At 41.7% G+C, this 17693-nt stretch overlaps 1 protein-coding gene across 1 annotated transcript; it reads right to left on the bottom strand.

The window, feature by feature from the left end:
* Positions 1-7476: 7476 nt before the first annotated feature.
* GLYATL3 (glycine-N-acyltransferase like 3) lies at positions 7477-12069 on the bottom strand. Its single transcript, XM_010162146.1, has 5 exons — positions 11992-12069; positions 11447-11554; positions 9832-9958; positions 8508-8634; positions 7477-7903 (listed from the first exon to the last, which is right to left on the bottom strand). Exons 1-5 carry the CDS (start codon positions 12067-12069, stop codon positions 7477-7479), a joined length of 867 nt encoding a protein of 288 aa, XP_010160448.1.
* Positions 12070-17693: the final 5624 nt, after the last annotated feature.

Raw genomic sequence — 17693 nt, 5'->3', positions numbered from 1 at the left:
TATACAGAGCACAATTCAATTGCTTTAACCCCAAGCCTCTAGCATCAGTTTAGATACTCTCAGATCTTTTCCTTGGCCTTCAGCTGCCAGGATGGGATGACAGGTCCTGTGCCATATAAGCCCCATGTACATGTTTCAGGCAGTGTAGATATTTCAAACCTCTATGAATGTTCAACTGTAGACTGTTAGATAGACACTAATGATTAAAGACTCAAAAGTGAAAATAATATGAGAATCCAAAAATTGCATGAGTGGTTGCATCATTATTATTTTCAGGAGCAAATTTGCCCTTCTTGTGACTTCTTCCAATGTAATAATTTCCTTTTAATTTTAAGGAAAATCTTTACAAAGAAGTGGTAAACTTTTCTTTTATATTTCAGTAAATAAGAAATCCAATGTAACAAGAAGTCTTGTGTTTATCTTATAAATAAAGATTCTGAAGCCATAGAAAGAATGTGATGATTGAAAGCATGATCGCAGTGCATGAAGAGGTGGAAGGTGATATTACTGCACTGTGTTTTCCTGAGAGAGTGTTTCTATATGTACAAAACAGCTAATCTTACCTAACCATTTTTGCACATATTGATTCATATAACCTCCATTAACCTAGGAGGTTTTTCCATGTATTTATCTTCAAAGATAGAATCAGATCAAAATGGATTTTTTAGTCTTTTTCCAGCTCTAATATTTCAGAAAAAAAGAAAAAAACAAATGACTCTTTAAACACTGTTTTTTCACTTGGGGGTCTGAAGACAAAATTATGAAAATAAATTATTTCTTCATGAGCAAAACAGGTCCCTATTCTTTACACTACTTCTTGACAAAGCAGTTGCCACCAGCTTTGGAGAGGCTAAACCTCCATTTCTAGGTCTTTACTAATTCAGAAGAAGGTGGACATCATGTGAAACATGGCAATGCCAGATTGTTCACGAATTATAGCAGTTACTTGATGTTTGCAAGATCACCAGAATGAACAAGGTCATGGAGGTCGTAACTCCTCCAGGCGAGACCCACACACTTCAGAATAAGGCAGAACCCAGTAGTACTGCAAACATGACACACATTCACATCTAACATTCACCAAAAATGCCCACAGTTATAAACACAAGAGTACTTAGTCTGTTGATCTGCCCAGTTGCCTTGGACAGTTTGGGCACACTACTGTCAGACACACCAACTGACCAACCGCTCCTCATCTTGAGAAGAAACAGGAACTCTCTCCCTCTACCACATGACACTTGCATCTGTAAAGTGGCAATTTATTCTTTAATCATTTCTCTCTCTCATTTCCCTGCTATTTTCTGTTGACCCTCTTCCAAAGATGAAAAACCTACAATGCTACAAGTTAAACAACCCTGAAAATTTATTTCACAAATATAGATGTATCTAACAGAGCCTACCATACGCAAAGAAATAACAGTCGTGTACTTTTTACAGCAGATCACTTCTCAGGAAAAACCTTAAGCCAAATTGGCCTCAGTCCAGAGGGTCATTAAGATTTTTTCCTGAATATTCTGTAACTGGATAACCTCAGTAAATAAAGCATGCACCCATGGCAAATATCTGGTGCTTTTGTAATGAACCTTCTGACTTGCTATTAAATATTGCATAAACACTGTCTGCAAATTCCAGCTGGCAGAGGGCTCCCACCTCCTGGCAACAATAAAAGGAAGTTAAAATTGACTGAAAGCCAAAATAGCCCTAAACTGATACGGCTTCAAGCCTCCACATCTGCTCTCTCCCAGTAGGCGGTGTGGGAGTAGAGTGATACTCTTGTTTCATGTCCAGCATCCTCAGGGTGCCACCCAGACAAATCAGGGCTCATCAACCAAGTATTGGTGCAAAGAACAACATTGTTTACTGAGCGATCGCTATGGAGTGCATAGGGGAGCCTTCGTTTGCCAAGCATGATGACAGTCATCTCTTTACCATGTGCTTATTGCCTATGAAAAATAGAAAGTTTCTGGAAAAGACATTGCTGAGAGAATTTCCCCCAAACCAATGTCTTTACACATCACTGGAAGCCTACTCATCACAGATTGGAAGGGTTCCTCCTAGATATTGCTAGAACAACCTTGCTTTTCTTCCTACCATGCAGTCAATGAGCATTTGTGGTGGTGCTTTCTGTCTAAACTTCAACTCAGGTGCAGAATTACATGTACTACACAGATCTCCACCTAAAAGTGCCATAGGAGGAAAACTTCAAATACTGCATAATTAATTCTCTTTACTATAGATGGTCTTTTATCACACCACCATGTAATTTCTTATTTGTCTCGAATATTTTTGGCAACTAAAAGTGATTATCCCAGTTATGAAGAATTCATATCATTTTGGAATAGAGGCTGTATGAGCAGAAAAGAAGGGGTTATGAAGAGGCACAAGATCATATATGGCTCTGTGAGAAACCATTGCAAGGACATCAAAATGTCTAGACTGTGGCCACAGCCTGCTCCAGTACTGAGTCTATAGACTCCAGTTTGTTATTTTTCCTTTTGTGAAGGAAAAGCCATCTTCACATGGCAGATGACTCCTCATGCTCTTCCATTAACTGGCAATACATCCAGGAGTAGATGGAGAAGATAAATCCACTTCTATGAGAATTTCAAGTTCTTGTTATCAACACCTTTCTAAAGGCAAGAAGATAGAAGCTCATATTAGTGCTTCAGTGAGTTCCCTGCTCTGGCTATATATTGAGGGGTTTCAACTGAAAAGTCAACAGTCTTGTCTGAACTGACCCTGCTTTTTCCTCCAGGACGTTTATTTGCTTAGGTAGCCTGAAATTCTGCTTTTCATATGACAGAATCCTACACTTCATGACCACCTCAGGCTCTTTGCTGAGGTATCCCCATTTATCAGACAGTTATTTTCTGCCTTTAAATCAACCAACCACTGAATGTAGTTACTTGGAAATAATTCTCCCTCTTGATAACTATAGGATTTGTTTACAGCTTCTGTAAAAGTGGTTTAATTGGGATGAATTATATACAATCTAGATGTCTGGCCTAATTGAAGGTAATTGCAGAATTTACCTGAACTTAAGACAAGGATTATAAACTTGATATATTCAGATATCCTGAAAGACTAAGCTGCCTTAAACCCAGAATGGACTTTTGAATAAGGAATGTATACATCTGGGTACCTGCTCACACGTTAACAAAGGACTATTGTTTCCTACAATTCTCACTTTTCTATGGTCTTGCAGAAATTCCCTGTTGTACGTCAATAGTTCCCTCCTGCCAGGAGCCCCTGCTTTGCTCAAAAAATATATTCAGTTTTTAAAACCTGATGAAGTGGAATCGTAGCTTGGTTTTCTGAAAACAAATCTGTCAGGCCTGTAGGAGTGACCCAGATCCACATAGTGTCTTTGAACTGGCACTGCACATACAAGTGACCTTAAATTTAATGCAGTGTGAAACTCAGAAAGCTAAAATAATAATGGAATATTTGAATATTAGTGAAATTTAATTTGTCAGTCCAGCTTTTTGCCCTCCTTTTAGAAAATTTACTAATTTTTTAGTCCAGGACCTGCTGATAATTCAAAATCTTTTCTGCCCTACAAGGGCATGTGCCTCCTACTGTGCTCCAGGATAGATTTAGCAAGAGGAAGTGCCTTCCATTAATACACCTTGTCAGATACACCTTGCAAGTCAAGTTACCTTGGAATTAGCCCATGAATACCTTGAGCATCCTTTAAGACCTGCAGGCATCCAGCCCTGTATCACTCTGGCCTTTCCAAAGGTCTATGTACATAAATTATTTACCTTTCTCAACTCACCTGGGCAGTTGTTAGTTAACCCATTAGATCCCATTGTTAGTGATGCTAAAGGATGTAAGGAAGAAAACCAGCAAGCCAATCAGTTGGATACTGTGTAAAGCTTTGAAACTACATGAAGTCAGAACTCACATTATTTGAATTTTTTGCAGCTTGACAGCTGCTGTTCAGAGGCTCCCTGGCAGCTGTTTGTCCAGCAATATGCCACTGCTACATTTCTAGTCCACATTGTCTGAATCAAAGGAGATCTGAGTGACAGTATCGATGTAAGTCAAGCCAGCAGCTTAGAGGACAGGCAAACCTTGGAGGAAGAAACAGTCTCTTGGGTATTAACCAATCTGCTTTTTCACTTGAATCTGTGTATGTGTAGAATGCACTTTTTCCTCTCTTGCTTTCTACAATACACCTCCTGGGCATATGCTGTTTGCATTAAACCTTCACAGCAATGGAGCTAATTACTCAGATTTCATATAGGACTAAGGACACCCTTCCCACCGCTATCAGAAGAAATAGGTAGAAAACATAATGAACAGACATATGTTTCCTTCCCAGTTCCTTCAGAGCCTTTCTGTTGGCTTGGCTCTCTAAGGTCCTTGCCCTGAAGCTCATGGTTCACTCTCTCAAGTAGAGAGATAGCCTGTTGGAGAAACAAGGTTAGGTTATCTGCTCAAATCTTCTTTCCCTTCCCCCACGGCTTGTCTCTCTCTTCTCTTTTGTTCTGTTTCCAAGACAAATTTAGGAATGAATTCGCACAGCTTTACAGGGTTCCCTTCCACCACCTGGACTCTTTGTTCTGCCTTGGTCTATCCCCCACCTTTCTGCTCTCCTTTCTTTGCCAAATAGGACTGCAAAAACTGGTTCTCACTCAGGCTTCAGTTAATTTCCTTGTCAAAAGGAAACAGGACTCCTTTTATTGCGGACCTGACTCCTGTGAGGTGCTGCAATCATGGCCCCTTCCAGTTCAGTAGATAAACACAAGTCTAAGGCTAAATCTTAATAGTTCCCTTTAAGTATTTAATGACTGACTCATTTCAGGTCTGCGAGGAACTTTACTAGCACTGCTGGGTACATGTTTGCACAAAGATATCCACCAAATACTAGAGATACAGAGCAAATTCAACAGAAAGCAGCAGAAAGGGATGTGTAGACACACATCCCCTTTACAGTCACATCCCACTTCCAGTCACACCATACTAGAGATACAGAGCAAATTCAACAGAAAACAGCAGAAAGGGATGTGTAGACACACATTCATTCAAATACAAAAGGTGAAATTGTGGTGCAAAACTGGAATGCCAATAGATTCACAGGCTCATGGGATGACATGACAATTCAGGTTGGAAGGGACTGCAGGAGGTCAAAGAGTCAGCCATGAGGTCAGACCAGACTGCTCAGGGTTTTATCCAATCTGATTTTGAATCCAGATGGATCCACATACACTTTTGGAAATACGTAGGTGTAAAAGAAAGTGCAACACCTCTCTAGGTCAAAGTTAAATACCAAGATGGTATAATAAGCCTCCCACTGTTTTACTTTCCAGTGAACATCTGATTTTGGTACAATTCTCCAGTCAAGACCCAGGCTCTTTAGATGAACTTGCATAGCATGATGCTTATTGCTCTACTCTGCTATAAGCAGAAGGCACTGCTGGTGGAAGTAGTTTCCACAACAGTGACAAATTGCTCACAAGGCAAATTATCACTAGAAGACCACCACTGCATTACCACTTTGCTTTTCTCTGGGGATATATTAGCAAATAGACATGCTGCAACATGGAAAGTTAAGAAATACTGACTAATAAAAAAGTCTAGTGATTCTTAATATGTAAAAGAGAATCAGTGTACTAGATCAGATGTGATGTGAAACAAAAGTCCTCCTATTTTGAATTATCTTCTGCAAGGTGCTGGAAGAGGTGGTCCAGACTAGTAATTTATACAATACCAGGAATCAATAGAAATACTAAAAGTTATGAATGTCCTCTGAAATCAACTGCCTTGGTTAGCAAAGGACAGTGACCTCCAGCAAGAAAAAAGTTCAAAGCTGCTTTTCCCATGCTACTGTGTTGGTAGTACCTCAAGACACATGCTGTTAGTTAAAAGCACATGCAACTGGTAGGATTCAGCTACAAATTCAGACACATAAATTTAGGTGTCCAACTATAAGTGTCTGTATGTGCCCTTGTGACTTAATTCAGTTGTCTAGATCTTGAGTGTTGTTCGAGATGCTTTATGACAGTTGATGTCCAATGGGTAGCCCAGAAGAGTGTTGGTCTCCCATTGGGTCTTTGAACATCAAGAAGGTGTCTCAAATATTCTAAGATGCCTAAAGTTGGACTAGATACACGTGTCTAGGCAAGTAAGTAGCAGCTTAGTCTACATTGTCATTAGTGAGGATCTCCTGAAAAGAGTCAGTAGAGCTTAGACAGTGATTTGACTTAACCTAAACAGGCACCTAAGTTTGTTCAGTGTTAAATGAACCCTGCCCTTACTGTCATTTCAGACACCATGAAGCATTGGGGATACCTGAACAGGGTTAACAAATGTGACATATGGGAGATTTGTTACCTTCTGGACCAGTAGCTGCAGATCAGGAAGGGTACCCTAGGGTACTGCTTGTCTTTGGCCAAATAAATAGAGCCCCTGTTGTATTTTATATCATAGACAAGCTGTCTTTGATAGTTGTGCTGTTCAAGGAACAACCTCTTAGTCATGTCATCATCCTCCTAGTAGCCTCCTGTTCAAAAGCCTTATCAGCTTTGGCATATAAAGGACTTTCATGTGGCCTCCCATGGCCTTCAGTGACAGCAGCCTCGTTGCTCCCAAGCATTCTCCCAACTTCTAGGCTTTAGTCATGTCCCTAGAAAGTGTGGTCACTCCTCTGAAACACACAACCACACTAGGACACTCTCAACTGAGAGACAACATAGATATCTTACAGCTTCTGCCTGCCAAATTTTAAGTTAATTTTAGACTGAAGTGGAAAAAAAAAAATGAGACTTACTTCCACTTCCAGAAGGAGCATTTGGAGTCATTTACTGATAGAATTGATGAAAGTGACTTCTGGCAAGCCCTTCTTCTTGTGATAAAACACCTAAGTGTTGAAGTTAAAATCCGCAAGACTTTTTATCCAGTCTTTGCATGTTTAGCTCTACCATGAGTAGAAGACGGGCAGACAGATTTGTATATATGCACCTTGAGCATAAAGGAGACAAACAGTAGAAAGGAGGCAGACTTGTTCCTGTATTGGACATTAAAACACTTCTTTATAAAGTTTTTCTTTAATTCAGACTGCTCCTTGCAGGTTTCTCTGCTTCTTAATTTCACATTTCTCTCTTTTAGGCCATCCTAGGAAAAGGAGAGGTTTGAAGACTTTTACTAAGACAGATAGATGGAGTTAGAGATGCTCAAGGATTCTGCTGCAGGTATCCAAGAAAATGGCTACACAGAAGGAATAATTCTTCAGTCAGAAGCAGTACGATCGGAGTATCGATTACATTTGAACTATTAAACTTAGAACCATTCCTAAGTCTTCTGGATTTGCCATGCACAGCTTTCCCTGAGCAGAGAAGTCATGAGCAGTTAATGCCTTCTATTTTAGGCTTCTGCAGGAACCTCTTGTATGATTTCTGATCTCACACATATTATTAAATTCCACAACAGTGCTCAAAAGTTGATTTGAATACAGAGGTTTGTGATGTTTGACTATAAGTGAGATTTGGCTAAAAAATGAAAAGGTGTGTGAATCACTCTGAAAAATGAGCATGGAAGAAACTGGGCATTCATGTTTTTCAGCAAGGTTACTGATGGTATGTTTGTCTTCAGGACATTACCCTGTGCTGGAAAGCCACAGCTATGTAATTTCTTAGCTAAAGTGGTAGCCACAAGCCTGCTATAACCCTTCCTCCGATGCTCTGGAAGAGTATAACTATGAATCATGGTGGCAAACTGGTCTGTTAAGCTCCAAGAAAGGGGATACCCATTGTCATCCAAGACACAGACACTGGGGAAGCAGCAAATTAGATTAGCAAGGTACTTCTGGCTCCTTGGGTTGCCCCCCCGTGACCAGGTTTTGCTGAGCAGGCTGGCATGGGAGATGTCCAGGCAAGTCAGTGTTAATTTAGGGTCCATCCTAAGAGACAGTACAGAAAGTGTATTAGGCAGAAAGCTGTGCCTCGTATTCTCCAAGCAACTACACTAGATCTAAAGCTGTCTTCTCCAGCCAAATAGATTTCCAAGTCTGTATCAGAAAGGGGAGTCAAAGAGAGCTGAGTTCATTATGCTGGAGGTATGGGAATAATTATAGAGGGCAGTGCCTCTCCATTTTAGGTCTTCATTTATATAAACTCCTGAGTCCATGCAATGCACTCCACAAGTGCCTTATTCTTTACAGGAAGAGTACAGATCTATCTACCTAATCTAAGGAGCTTTGACATACGAAGGTCAAAGGAGATGGAAAGCAGATCTGTGGATTCCATGTATACACAAAGAGAGGAGAGGTTGGGGACTACTCTGGAATATAAAACTGCAAAAGTGATAGACTGATTAAAGAAAAATATTGGTAAGTATTTAAGAGAATAGTTCCTTCCTTACTAAGCAATTCCTCAGTCAGGTTTTTGACCCAGTCACAAAGAAAGCCTAGCAGTCTTCCTGATATTTTTTATCTAAATGTACTTTCAGGAAATACATTGCTATAGTAAGAACATCAACAAATGACATGGAGTGCTTAGACATACTTAAGCCTGACATCCGGCAGCAGGTCTGGGTCTGAATGGATAACCATCTGGAAAGAGGATGTTTTCACATCCACCTGCTTAGATAAAGCCACTGTTCTGGATATTTCACATATTCCATCCTGGAGCCCTGTGTAAACAAAGATAAAATACTGAAGTGCTTCAAAAAGAAAGAATTTATTTTTTAAATAAAGTGCAATAGTAACACTTTTAATGGAAAGAGCTAGGTATTTGAAATCTCCAAAATTATTAACTAGGTTCCCTCCACACTCTGGCTATAGCTTGACATACATGAAGGTCAGAAGGCCCCACACTTTTTACCTAATCCAGTCACCAGAAAAATGAAGACACAAACCCTCTCCAAGTGACTTCCCCATCTAACTCCTACTCTGTTTGAGCCACAGTAAATTACTCATCCTAAAATAAAGATTTCAATAATGGAGGAACCACCTATTCCATAAGCAAATTCTTCTACTAATAGTGACCTTCACCATTAAAAATCTGTATATTGTTTCCCATTTAGGTCTTGTCAGGGTTCAACTTCCAAACACAGGCTCTCACTAGACCTCTAATTACCACAGTACCTACTGCTCCGTTCACTCTGTATGTTGTCTACAGAATCCTACGGTCAGTAGCAAAAATAAACATAAATAAACATGCTTTTCTGCCAATGAAATTGCTCCATCTAATTGAAAGCTGAACTTGAAATGGTAACAGTGAATATGATATTCACTGATAGGACAGGCTGAGACAGTTAGGGCTGTTGAGCCTGGAAAAGAGAAGGCTTAGGGGAGATCTTATAGCTGCCTCCCAGTACCTGAAGGGGCTACAAGAAAGCTGGGGAGGGACTTTTTACAAAGGCAGATAGTGACAGAACAAGGGGTGATGGCTTTAAACTGGAAGAGGGAAGATTTAGATGAGATCTCAGGAAGAAATTCTTTGCTGTGAGGGCAGTGAGACACTGGCCCAGGTTGCCCAGAGAAGCTGTGGATGCCCCCTCCCTAGAAGTGTTGAAGGCCAGGCTGGATGAGGCTTTGAGCAACCTGGTCTAGTGGAAGGTGTCCCTGCTGATGGCAGGGGGGTTGGAACTGGATGATTTTTAAGGTCCCTTCCAACCCAAACCATTCTATGATTCTATGTTTCTATGATTCTATGATATGGATGAAATTCAAAAGCTAGAAAAGCCATATCCTAGATTTTGTGTTTTACTTAAGTACAAGAAACCTTTCTATAGAGCAGAATGGCAGGATCTGCAAACCATTAAGACACTTTAAAGCAACTGGTTTATCTTTCTGTTTCCTCTAAATCAAGTAAGGCTGGACTGTACCTTGTATCTGAAAAATCTGTCCCCAGTTGATGGCATTTGTGTTTTCCAGCAGCTCCTGGTAAGCTTGTAACTCCTTGTAGAAAACTGCATGAGCATTAATATAGTGATCAAGGTCATCCATCTCATTCTGAGGAGAAAAAAATATGGAAGAATTTAAAATGCTCCCACTTCCCACACACACAGCTTTCACACTGGAATCAAAATTCCCTGAAAGCCAACCCCAGAGATCTAACAAACGGTTGCAGTTTCATGGTGGCTTCTTTTAGGACATTTTCCAAGGCCCTTTCAGTAGTGAATATCGAGCAAGACAGGAGAAATACCTGTCACTCTCCACAGTGGTGTAACAGGAGAAAGCATCACTGGCATTAAGTCCTCATGTACCCAAGGCACAGTAATCCAGGTCTGGTTGCAGTTTCTTGAAACTCTTACCTAATTCATTGTTCAAAGCTCAACTTTAAAACTGGTTTTCCTGAAAACCATGCAGTGTTATCTGGTCACCAAAGTCAACATGTTTAGACCAGGTCTTTTGGTAAATGAGATAGTACCAATGCCTGTTGTCTGCCTCTGAGTTGAAATAGCACAGCCTGGCCTTGTCAATACTGATAAATTCTCTTAGTCTCAAAAACAGTTTGGTAACATCAAAACTACCAGTTGGAAATTGTCCATGTCCTGTGCTGACTCCTGCACTGCTGGCGTAGGAGAGCTGGTTGCCCCAAAGAGTGTATCATAGAATCATAGAATGGTTTGGGTTGGAAGGGACCTTAAAAATCATCCAGTTCCAACCCCCCTGCCATCAGCAGGGACACCTTCCACTAGACCAGGTTGCTCAAAGCCTCATCCAGCCTGGCCTTCAACACTTCTAGGGAGGGGGCATCCACAGCTTCTCTGGGCAACCTGGGCCAGTGTCTCACCACCCTCACAGGAAAGAATTTCTTCCTAATGCCAAGGATTTAACTGCACAGGCAGTACTCATAGTACCCCCCATGAGACTACATGAGTTTCTCTCCTAGCCTGGAGTTGGGGGAGTACCCACAAATTCATGTAACTCAGAGATTGCTTTATCATGGTGGACAGAAGGGGTTGAGGCAATTCCCCTTCGCAGCTTCTCTTTAGCACTGCCTGTTCCGGACAAAAAAATTGCAGAAGGACTCTTCTTTCACCTTGTAGTCACATCTGTCCCATCACAAGCTCACTAAGGCTCTTTTTTTTGTCTGTCTGTATAAAAGCTAGAAAGGCCGAAGAATCCTAGGAAAGTCTGCTGAAGTGATGTGAGTGCAGGTAAAATGTGTCTCAGTGTAAGCTATGCAAGTCAATCTTCAGTCAGTGCAGTCAGGGTAATTACCATCAATTAGAATATGTACTTTGTAAATTTGTTTGGTTAGGCTATAATTACCAGGCAGAACATTTCAGGAAAGATCAGCAGTCCCTATAGTGGGCTTTGTGCTGGCACCCACTGGGATGTCCTATTGCAGTTTACAGTTCCCTCCCGCCCCTGTTATGTGCTTCCCAGATAAAGCTAGCTCCATCCACAAAGCTCTCAGACAGCTGAGAAGAAGGTCTCAGTCATGTTGGATCCACCTCTCAGAAACAAAGATAAACAACGATGTCAATCTACCTGTCTCTGAGGCCGGGTGATAACAGCCTTGAAGTCTGGCCACGAGTCCACCACCACCTCCTTTCTGAAGGGGTTCCCTCGGTTGATGTTCATCACAGCTCCATAAACCTGCAGGACAAGCAACCAAAAGAAGAAAAACAGCTTGAGACAAGATAACATAGCACCTGTGTTATAAACCAGAGAGTGAACCAGTGACATGGACCTGAAAGCACACATTTAGATTTTCATACACACATTTACCACATAGGATGACACCTACACACTCACCAGCAAGGAACATTATCATGAGGATAAACCATTACCTAATTATGCCAACCCTAACTACTTTGGAGAAGAGGTGGACTGGTTTGTTTCTTACTTTTCTGAAGTATATGGATTTGGGTTAGGAAGCAGCACCAAACAGGTATCTCAGATGTAGTCACCTAAACAGCAAATAGTCAGTCCAGAAGAAGCATAACCCTCTCCCCACAGCTTTGATTCCCCAACAAATATCCTGGTTCACTGATGGAAATACCACAGAAAACAACAAGTCAGGGCTGCGGTACCTTGAGGGACTCGGGGAAACTCCACCTTAGCATTTTCTCCAGCATCTGCAGCTTCGTGGAGCAGTCGAGCACCAGCATCTTCCTTGCTGGGAACACACATAAGGTATAAAGAATCACTCAGAAAAGCAATTGAGGGACTCGGGGAAACTCCACCTTAGCATTCTCTCCAGCATCTGCAGCTTCATGGAGCAGTCGAGCACCAGCATCCTCCTTGCTGGGAACACACACAAGGTATAAAGAATCACTCAGAAAAGCAAAAATACGGAGGAACTGAGTGTCATAATGCTAATTGCATAAAATACAATGTGAGGAACTGCACTATGGACTTGTCTCAAAGATTGTTTGCAAGGACAGTCACAAGACCACCGGGTTCTGGGAACCCCGCTGTGTGAAGGCGCTCTGCCCACAGCGGTGTTCTGCCCGAACATGTCCCTGCCCCAAGTGCTGGGGGGCATGAAGAGACGTGCCATTGCTATGGAAACTACAGCCCTTGAAGGGGTATTTAAGGAGCACCAGCATGGGCAAGGGGGGGAGAGGAGAGAGAGAGACAGAGAGGACAACCGCCTGACCGCACCACACCTTGCCACGCCGCATCATCGCTGGAACAAGCAACTGAGACCTCCTCGCCCACCCCTCACTGTCACCTCGCCGCTGGACCCGTGGTGGTGACTATTCTTGCTGCCCTATCCCGACTCCTTGCTTGATTTCCCGTCTTTCGTTCCACACTGTCCTATCGCTATTCTCTTTATTACTCTTCTTTTTCTAATAAAAGATGTTCTGGCAGTACGGCATGTGACCTCGTTTGTGTCTTAATCTCGCTCTTGGGATCATATCGAAACCTTCCCCGACATCGGATCGGGATATTTAAATGATCCCGACATCGGATCGGGACATACAATAGCTCCCACAAGTGCCCTGTTTCAGCATTTTCCTATGGAAAGCATTTTGGGAATAGTTGGGTTGTTTTATTTTTCCACTAGAGAAGAGCAAGATGGGATGGTGTTTGCAAGACCAACTGGAGGCAAAAAATCCTGGGCTTAATTTGTTATTCTACAGCAGGTTTCTCGTGCAACATCAGGCAGGTCACCTAGAGAGAGATTTAAAAAAAAAAAGGTTTTTTCATGTCTGCCCCCAAAAATCACTTTACTTTTTGCTGGTAAAAACTGTAAAAATAAATTCTTACCACCAAATTCTTTAAGCCTAGATATGACTGACCTCTCTTACTAGTTAGTAGCAAGTAATTTGTACTATGTTAATTTAGCCTTTAACTTTTTATATTATGATTTGAGATAGTTCATCCCCCAGGGTAACCTCTTCAGCAGAGGAGTTACTGCAAGAATGAAAGCCACAAATCTTATTTGTGAAACAGCTGCCTTGTCTTGGCATTTTTTTTTTCCTTTCCACCTCTGCTGTAAATCCAAACTAGCCCATCCAAAACAACACAGCTATAGCCTGTCAAAAAAACACTTGAAAAATGCTCAAAAAAAACCAAACAAAAGAAACCCAAACAAAAAAACCACAAACAACCAAACAAAAAACTCTGAGAAGCAATAAAAATGTATCTTTATTTAAAAAGACCAAGGAAAGAGTTCAAATCCAAAAGTTTCCCAGAAGTACCACATCCTTCATCCTCTCTTTTACCTCTTAAACATGACCCAATTAAGCATTTCCCTTTGCTGCAGTTCATTATAAATCTTAACATACCTTATAAATGATTGTAGCCATTGTATCCACCTTACTGCTAACTTAACACCTTGTAAGCAACCACCTGTCAGGATCACAGATGGAGCAATAAATCCTGTAGCAGGGGCCTAGGTGGTCATCCATCCTCAGCTCTTATGTTCACTTATTAGACACGATATGACTACTACAATGGTACTGATCCAACAGGTAGATCACAAATAAGACAACAATCAGGTGTTACACAATCTGATTTTCCTATGTTTTTAAAGGAAATAAAAGGCACCTGCATACTACAAATGTTGGGGGGTCTTAGAATTGATGACTTATCAGCACTATATATGAACCTTATAATTGATCTTTTACTGCAAGTTAGTCAAGGAGTCTTTCCAAGCTCCCTATTAGGGCTGATCTGTTGCCCATAAAAAAAGGCTTCTATTCCCTTATTCTTAATACAAAGTACCAATCTGGGCATTTTCTTATTTTGTTTAATTAAATTAAATTAATTTAATTCAAAGTAATTAATTTAATACACATTGCACAATATTTTTTTCTAAAGGTTTTTGCATCTTATAACTTGAATGATCAGGATGATCAGAGAGCTGGAGCATCTCTGCTATGAGGACAGGCTGAGAGAGTTGGGGCTGTTCAGCCTGGAGAAGAGAAGGCTCTGGGGAGATCTTCTAGTGACCTTCCAGTACTTGAAGGGGCTCCAGGAAGGTGGGGAGGAAATTTTGACAAGGGCAGGGAGTGATAGAACAAGGGGTGATGGCTTTAAACTGGAAGAGGGGTGATATAGATTAGATATTAGAAGAAATTCTTTCCTGTGAAGGTGGTGAGACACTGGCACAGGTTGCCCAGAGAAGCTGTGGATGCCCCCTCCCTGGAAGTGTTCAAGGCCAGGCTGGATGAGGCTTTGAGCAACCTGGTCTAGTGGAAGGTGTCCCTGCTGATGGCAGGGGGGGTGGAAGGGTGGGACTAGATTATCTTTAAGATCCCTTCCAACCTATACAATTCTATGAATCTTCCTCCCAGGCTATGTTTAGGTTTCAAACATTTAGTCCCCTTTCCAAGTGACAGGGTTTTGTTTAACAGAGAAACAACCCAACATTCAGCACTCATTGGCTCTTCTTGTTGTCCTCAGCAGGCAGAATAAGGGTTGAATAAACCACAGTATTAAGCAACACACTTATACAAGTAGCCTGCTCCTCAGATTAGGGTAGAGATATGTGAACAGAGCAAGGTATGAAGCTCAGGCTGCCTCACTAAGACACTTGTGCCTTAGATAAGAAAATATCTTCTAGCATCCATGTGATCCACCAACAGCCTCAAGCCCTCCCCTTGCTGCTTGCTTTGCTTCACCAAACATAAGAATTAAAACAAAAAGCCTATTCTACGATCAAATGTGTATGTTCACCTTTCTTGAGGTTTATACTCCATTTTCAAAGGGAAAGTTGCCTCTGTGTCACAACACATCAGTATGCGTGTAAGGATCTAAAGGCAGCGTTGATACCTGTTGGAATACACAGCTACTTTTATATAAGGACAGTTCTTACAGCTCTATACTTTCAGATTGTAAAATCAATATTGCACTGATACACCACCTGATTGCTTACCTGCTGTCAATCTTGTAGCTTGTTCTTCCAAATTGCAGCAATAAACTTGAAGTTAGGAGACAATAAAATGCGTCACTTTCCTGACTGCTTCTGGGTGGGGAATGACAAGAGCCCTTGTTTAGAATCTTGAAACTATAATTTTATTGATCCAAATTGTTCTCACCTGGTATATTGTTCCTAAGAGCTTTATTCTTTCTTTTGAGGAGCACAGAAATAAAAGCCAGAGCCAGCCACACCTTCAGAGCCAGCCACACCTTCAGAGGAGGAGGGATTCTGTAAGCATAGTTAATAAATTCTCAAAAGGCTTGTTCAAGAGTGTGGGCTCTAGCAAGAACCTTTAATTTTTTCATTAAGACATTTAATCTCTTTGCATTCATACCAGGGAGTGATCTGCTTTGCACATACTTATATTTATCCCTTTTCTTCTCAGTGGCAGTGAAAGCAGTCAGTCCTGATTCTCAGTGCCAAGCTTCATGCCATGAGGGAATTAAGAGCCTGAGGTAAACTGAGATGTTCTGCCAAAGAGAAAACCAACTCAGCTGAGCAGCCCCAAGCATCATTTTCAGGTGGCAGCCCTGTTCACCCTTTGTCTGATTTTTCATTTGTCCTAGATGGTCCAGTTTGATGATGCTAACCCATATGGCCCTTTTGACTGGGACTTGATAACCTACAGCACAAGACAGAAGAGTCAACAGAGAAGGAATATTGACATTTTATGGGAGAGTACATGCAGAAAGATGTTTCATTTGAGCATGAGGAGGAGTTGATATGGAATATAGATTGATATTCCTGCTAAAGATGGGAACAGACTTTTTAGCTGGGCCTGTAGTGATAGGACAAGGGGTAATGGTTTTATTCGAAAAGAGGATAGATTTAGACTAGATGTAAGGAAGAAAAAGTTTACAATGATGGTGATGAAACACTGACACAGGTTGCCCAGAGAGGTGGTAGAAGCCCCATCCCTGAAAACATTCAAGGTCAGGTTGGTTGGGGGTCTGAGCGACCTGATCTAGTTGAAGATGCTCCTGTTTACTGCAGGGAGGTTGGACTAGATGAGCTTTAAAGGTCCCTTCCAGCCCAAACCATTCTGTGATTCTGTGAAATCTGTAGCTTGTAACTTACCTACTTGAAATCAAGGTTTGTGAAATTGAAGAGTTTCAGGTGCTTCCAAGTCAAATCAACAAGCTCCATGCACACTGAACAACAGCAATCCTTCTAGTAGAAGAGTCCTTTAATCTCATCAGAAATCACAGTCTGATCATTCTGTACCTCTGCCCAAAGGTAACCCAAATCAAGTAAGTTGAGCTAAAACCACCTCCTAAAAGTCTGGTTTTATGTCATTGTTTAATATTGTCCTGTTTGAGTGTGCATGACAACCCCAAACTAACATCCACAGCCAGCCAGCTTATCATAAATCACCCACTTGCAGAAAAAATAAAATAAAATAAGTATGGCTTGTTTCTGTAAATATCCAGCCCTGTAATGAATTGCTGGTGACAGCTCTGCACTGCCTTTACAAAAGGAAGGACAAAACTGGTTTTAGGAGTAACGCAGAAAAAGAACCTAACGTACATAAAAGTCATTACACGCTGCCAGGGAGTGCTTCCTCTCTGCATTTAAACACTATTTTGAGTGAAACACATTCCAATCTGAACAACTAGATTTGGAAGGAAGGGAAGAGACCAAAAATCTCAATCCCAGGAATTGACCACGCAGGAATAATCACAAAGGGTCTTGAAGGAGTACAGCCTTTCTTGAGGAAACAAAAGAAATGCTGAAAACAGCTGAGAGGTGATGGGACTCAATGCAGGGGCATGTTCTGGTGGGTGTCCACAGCAGGTGGCCGAAGCAACGAGCTTCCTAACTGCAGGCTCAGTCACTCCTGGGGTACCTGCACTTACCCCCTGCAACATCTGCCTGGGAGGGTAACACGGGCTGCTACAGTCTGTCCACGGCACTTCTGGAGGGACTCAATGGCAATTCAGTGTACTATCTGAAAGCCCTTCTGCCTCCTGATATCAGCCACATGCTGTCACTAAAACAGATATTGGGAAAGAAATAATCCCCAACACAACTCTCTGCTGGGGCAATCTTGGCCTCACGTTATAACAGAAGAACAGAGCACCTAACAGCAGGGTACAGAGCAGATGGACCTCAAGATGGACCTCGACTTTTCTCAGAGTGCACAGTGATAACATGGAAGGCAAAAAACACCAATAGCAACCAGACAACACGTTGCCTTGGGGTGCCAGGCTCACAAGGGCCAGTGCTGCAATGGATGATGTGCCCTGCTAGGGAGCAGGAGGCTGCAGGCTTGGCTTTTTGTAGAAGTCCTCCCTTGGAGTCAGATGCCCTTGCCATTCTGGAGGGGGATTGGGATTGGGACCAGGAGAAGCGGTACCCAGA

This window comes from Antrostomus carolinensis, unplaced genomic scaffold (genome assembly GCF_000700745.2).
Source record: "Antrostomus carolinensis isolate BGI_N321 unplaced genomic scaffold, ASM70074v2 scaffold7312, whole genome shotgun sequence".
Lineage (NCBI taxonomy): Eukaryota > Metazoa > Chordata > Aves > Caprimulgiformes > Caprimulgidae > Antrostomus > Antrostomus carolinensis.
Note: the sequence above shows the minus strand (reverse complement) of the source record. Positions and strands in the feature narration are given on the sequence as shown.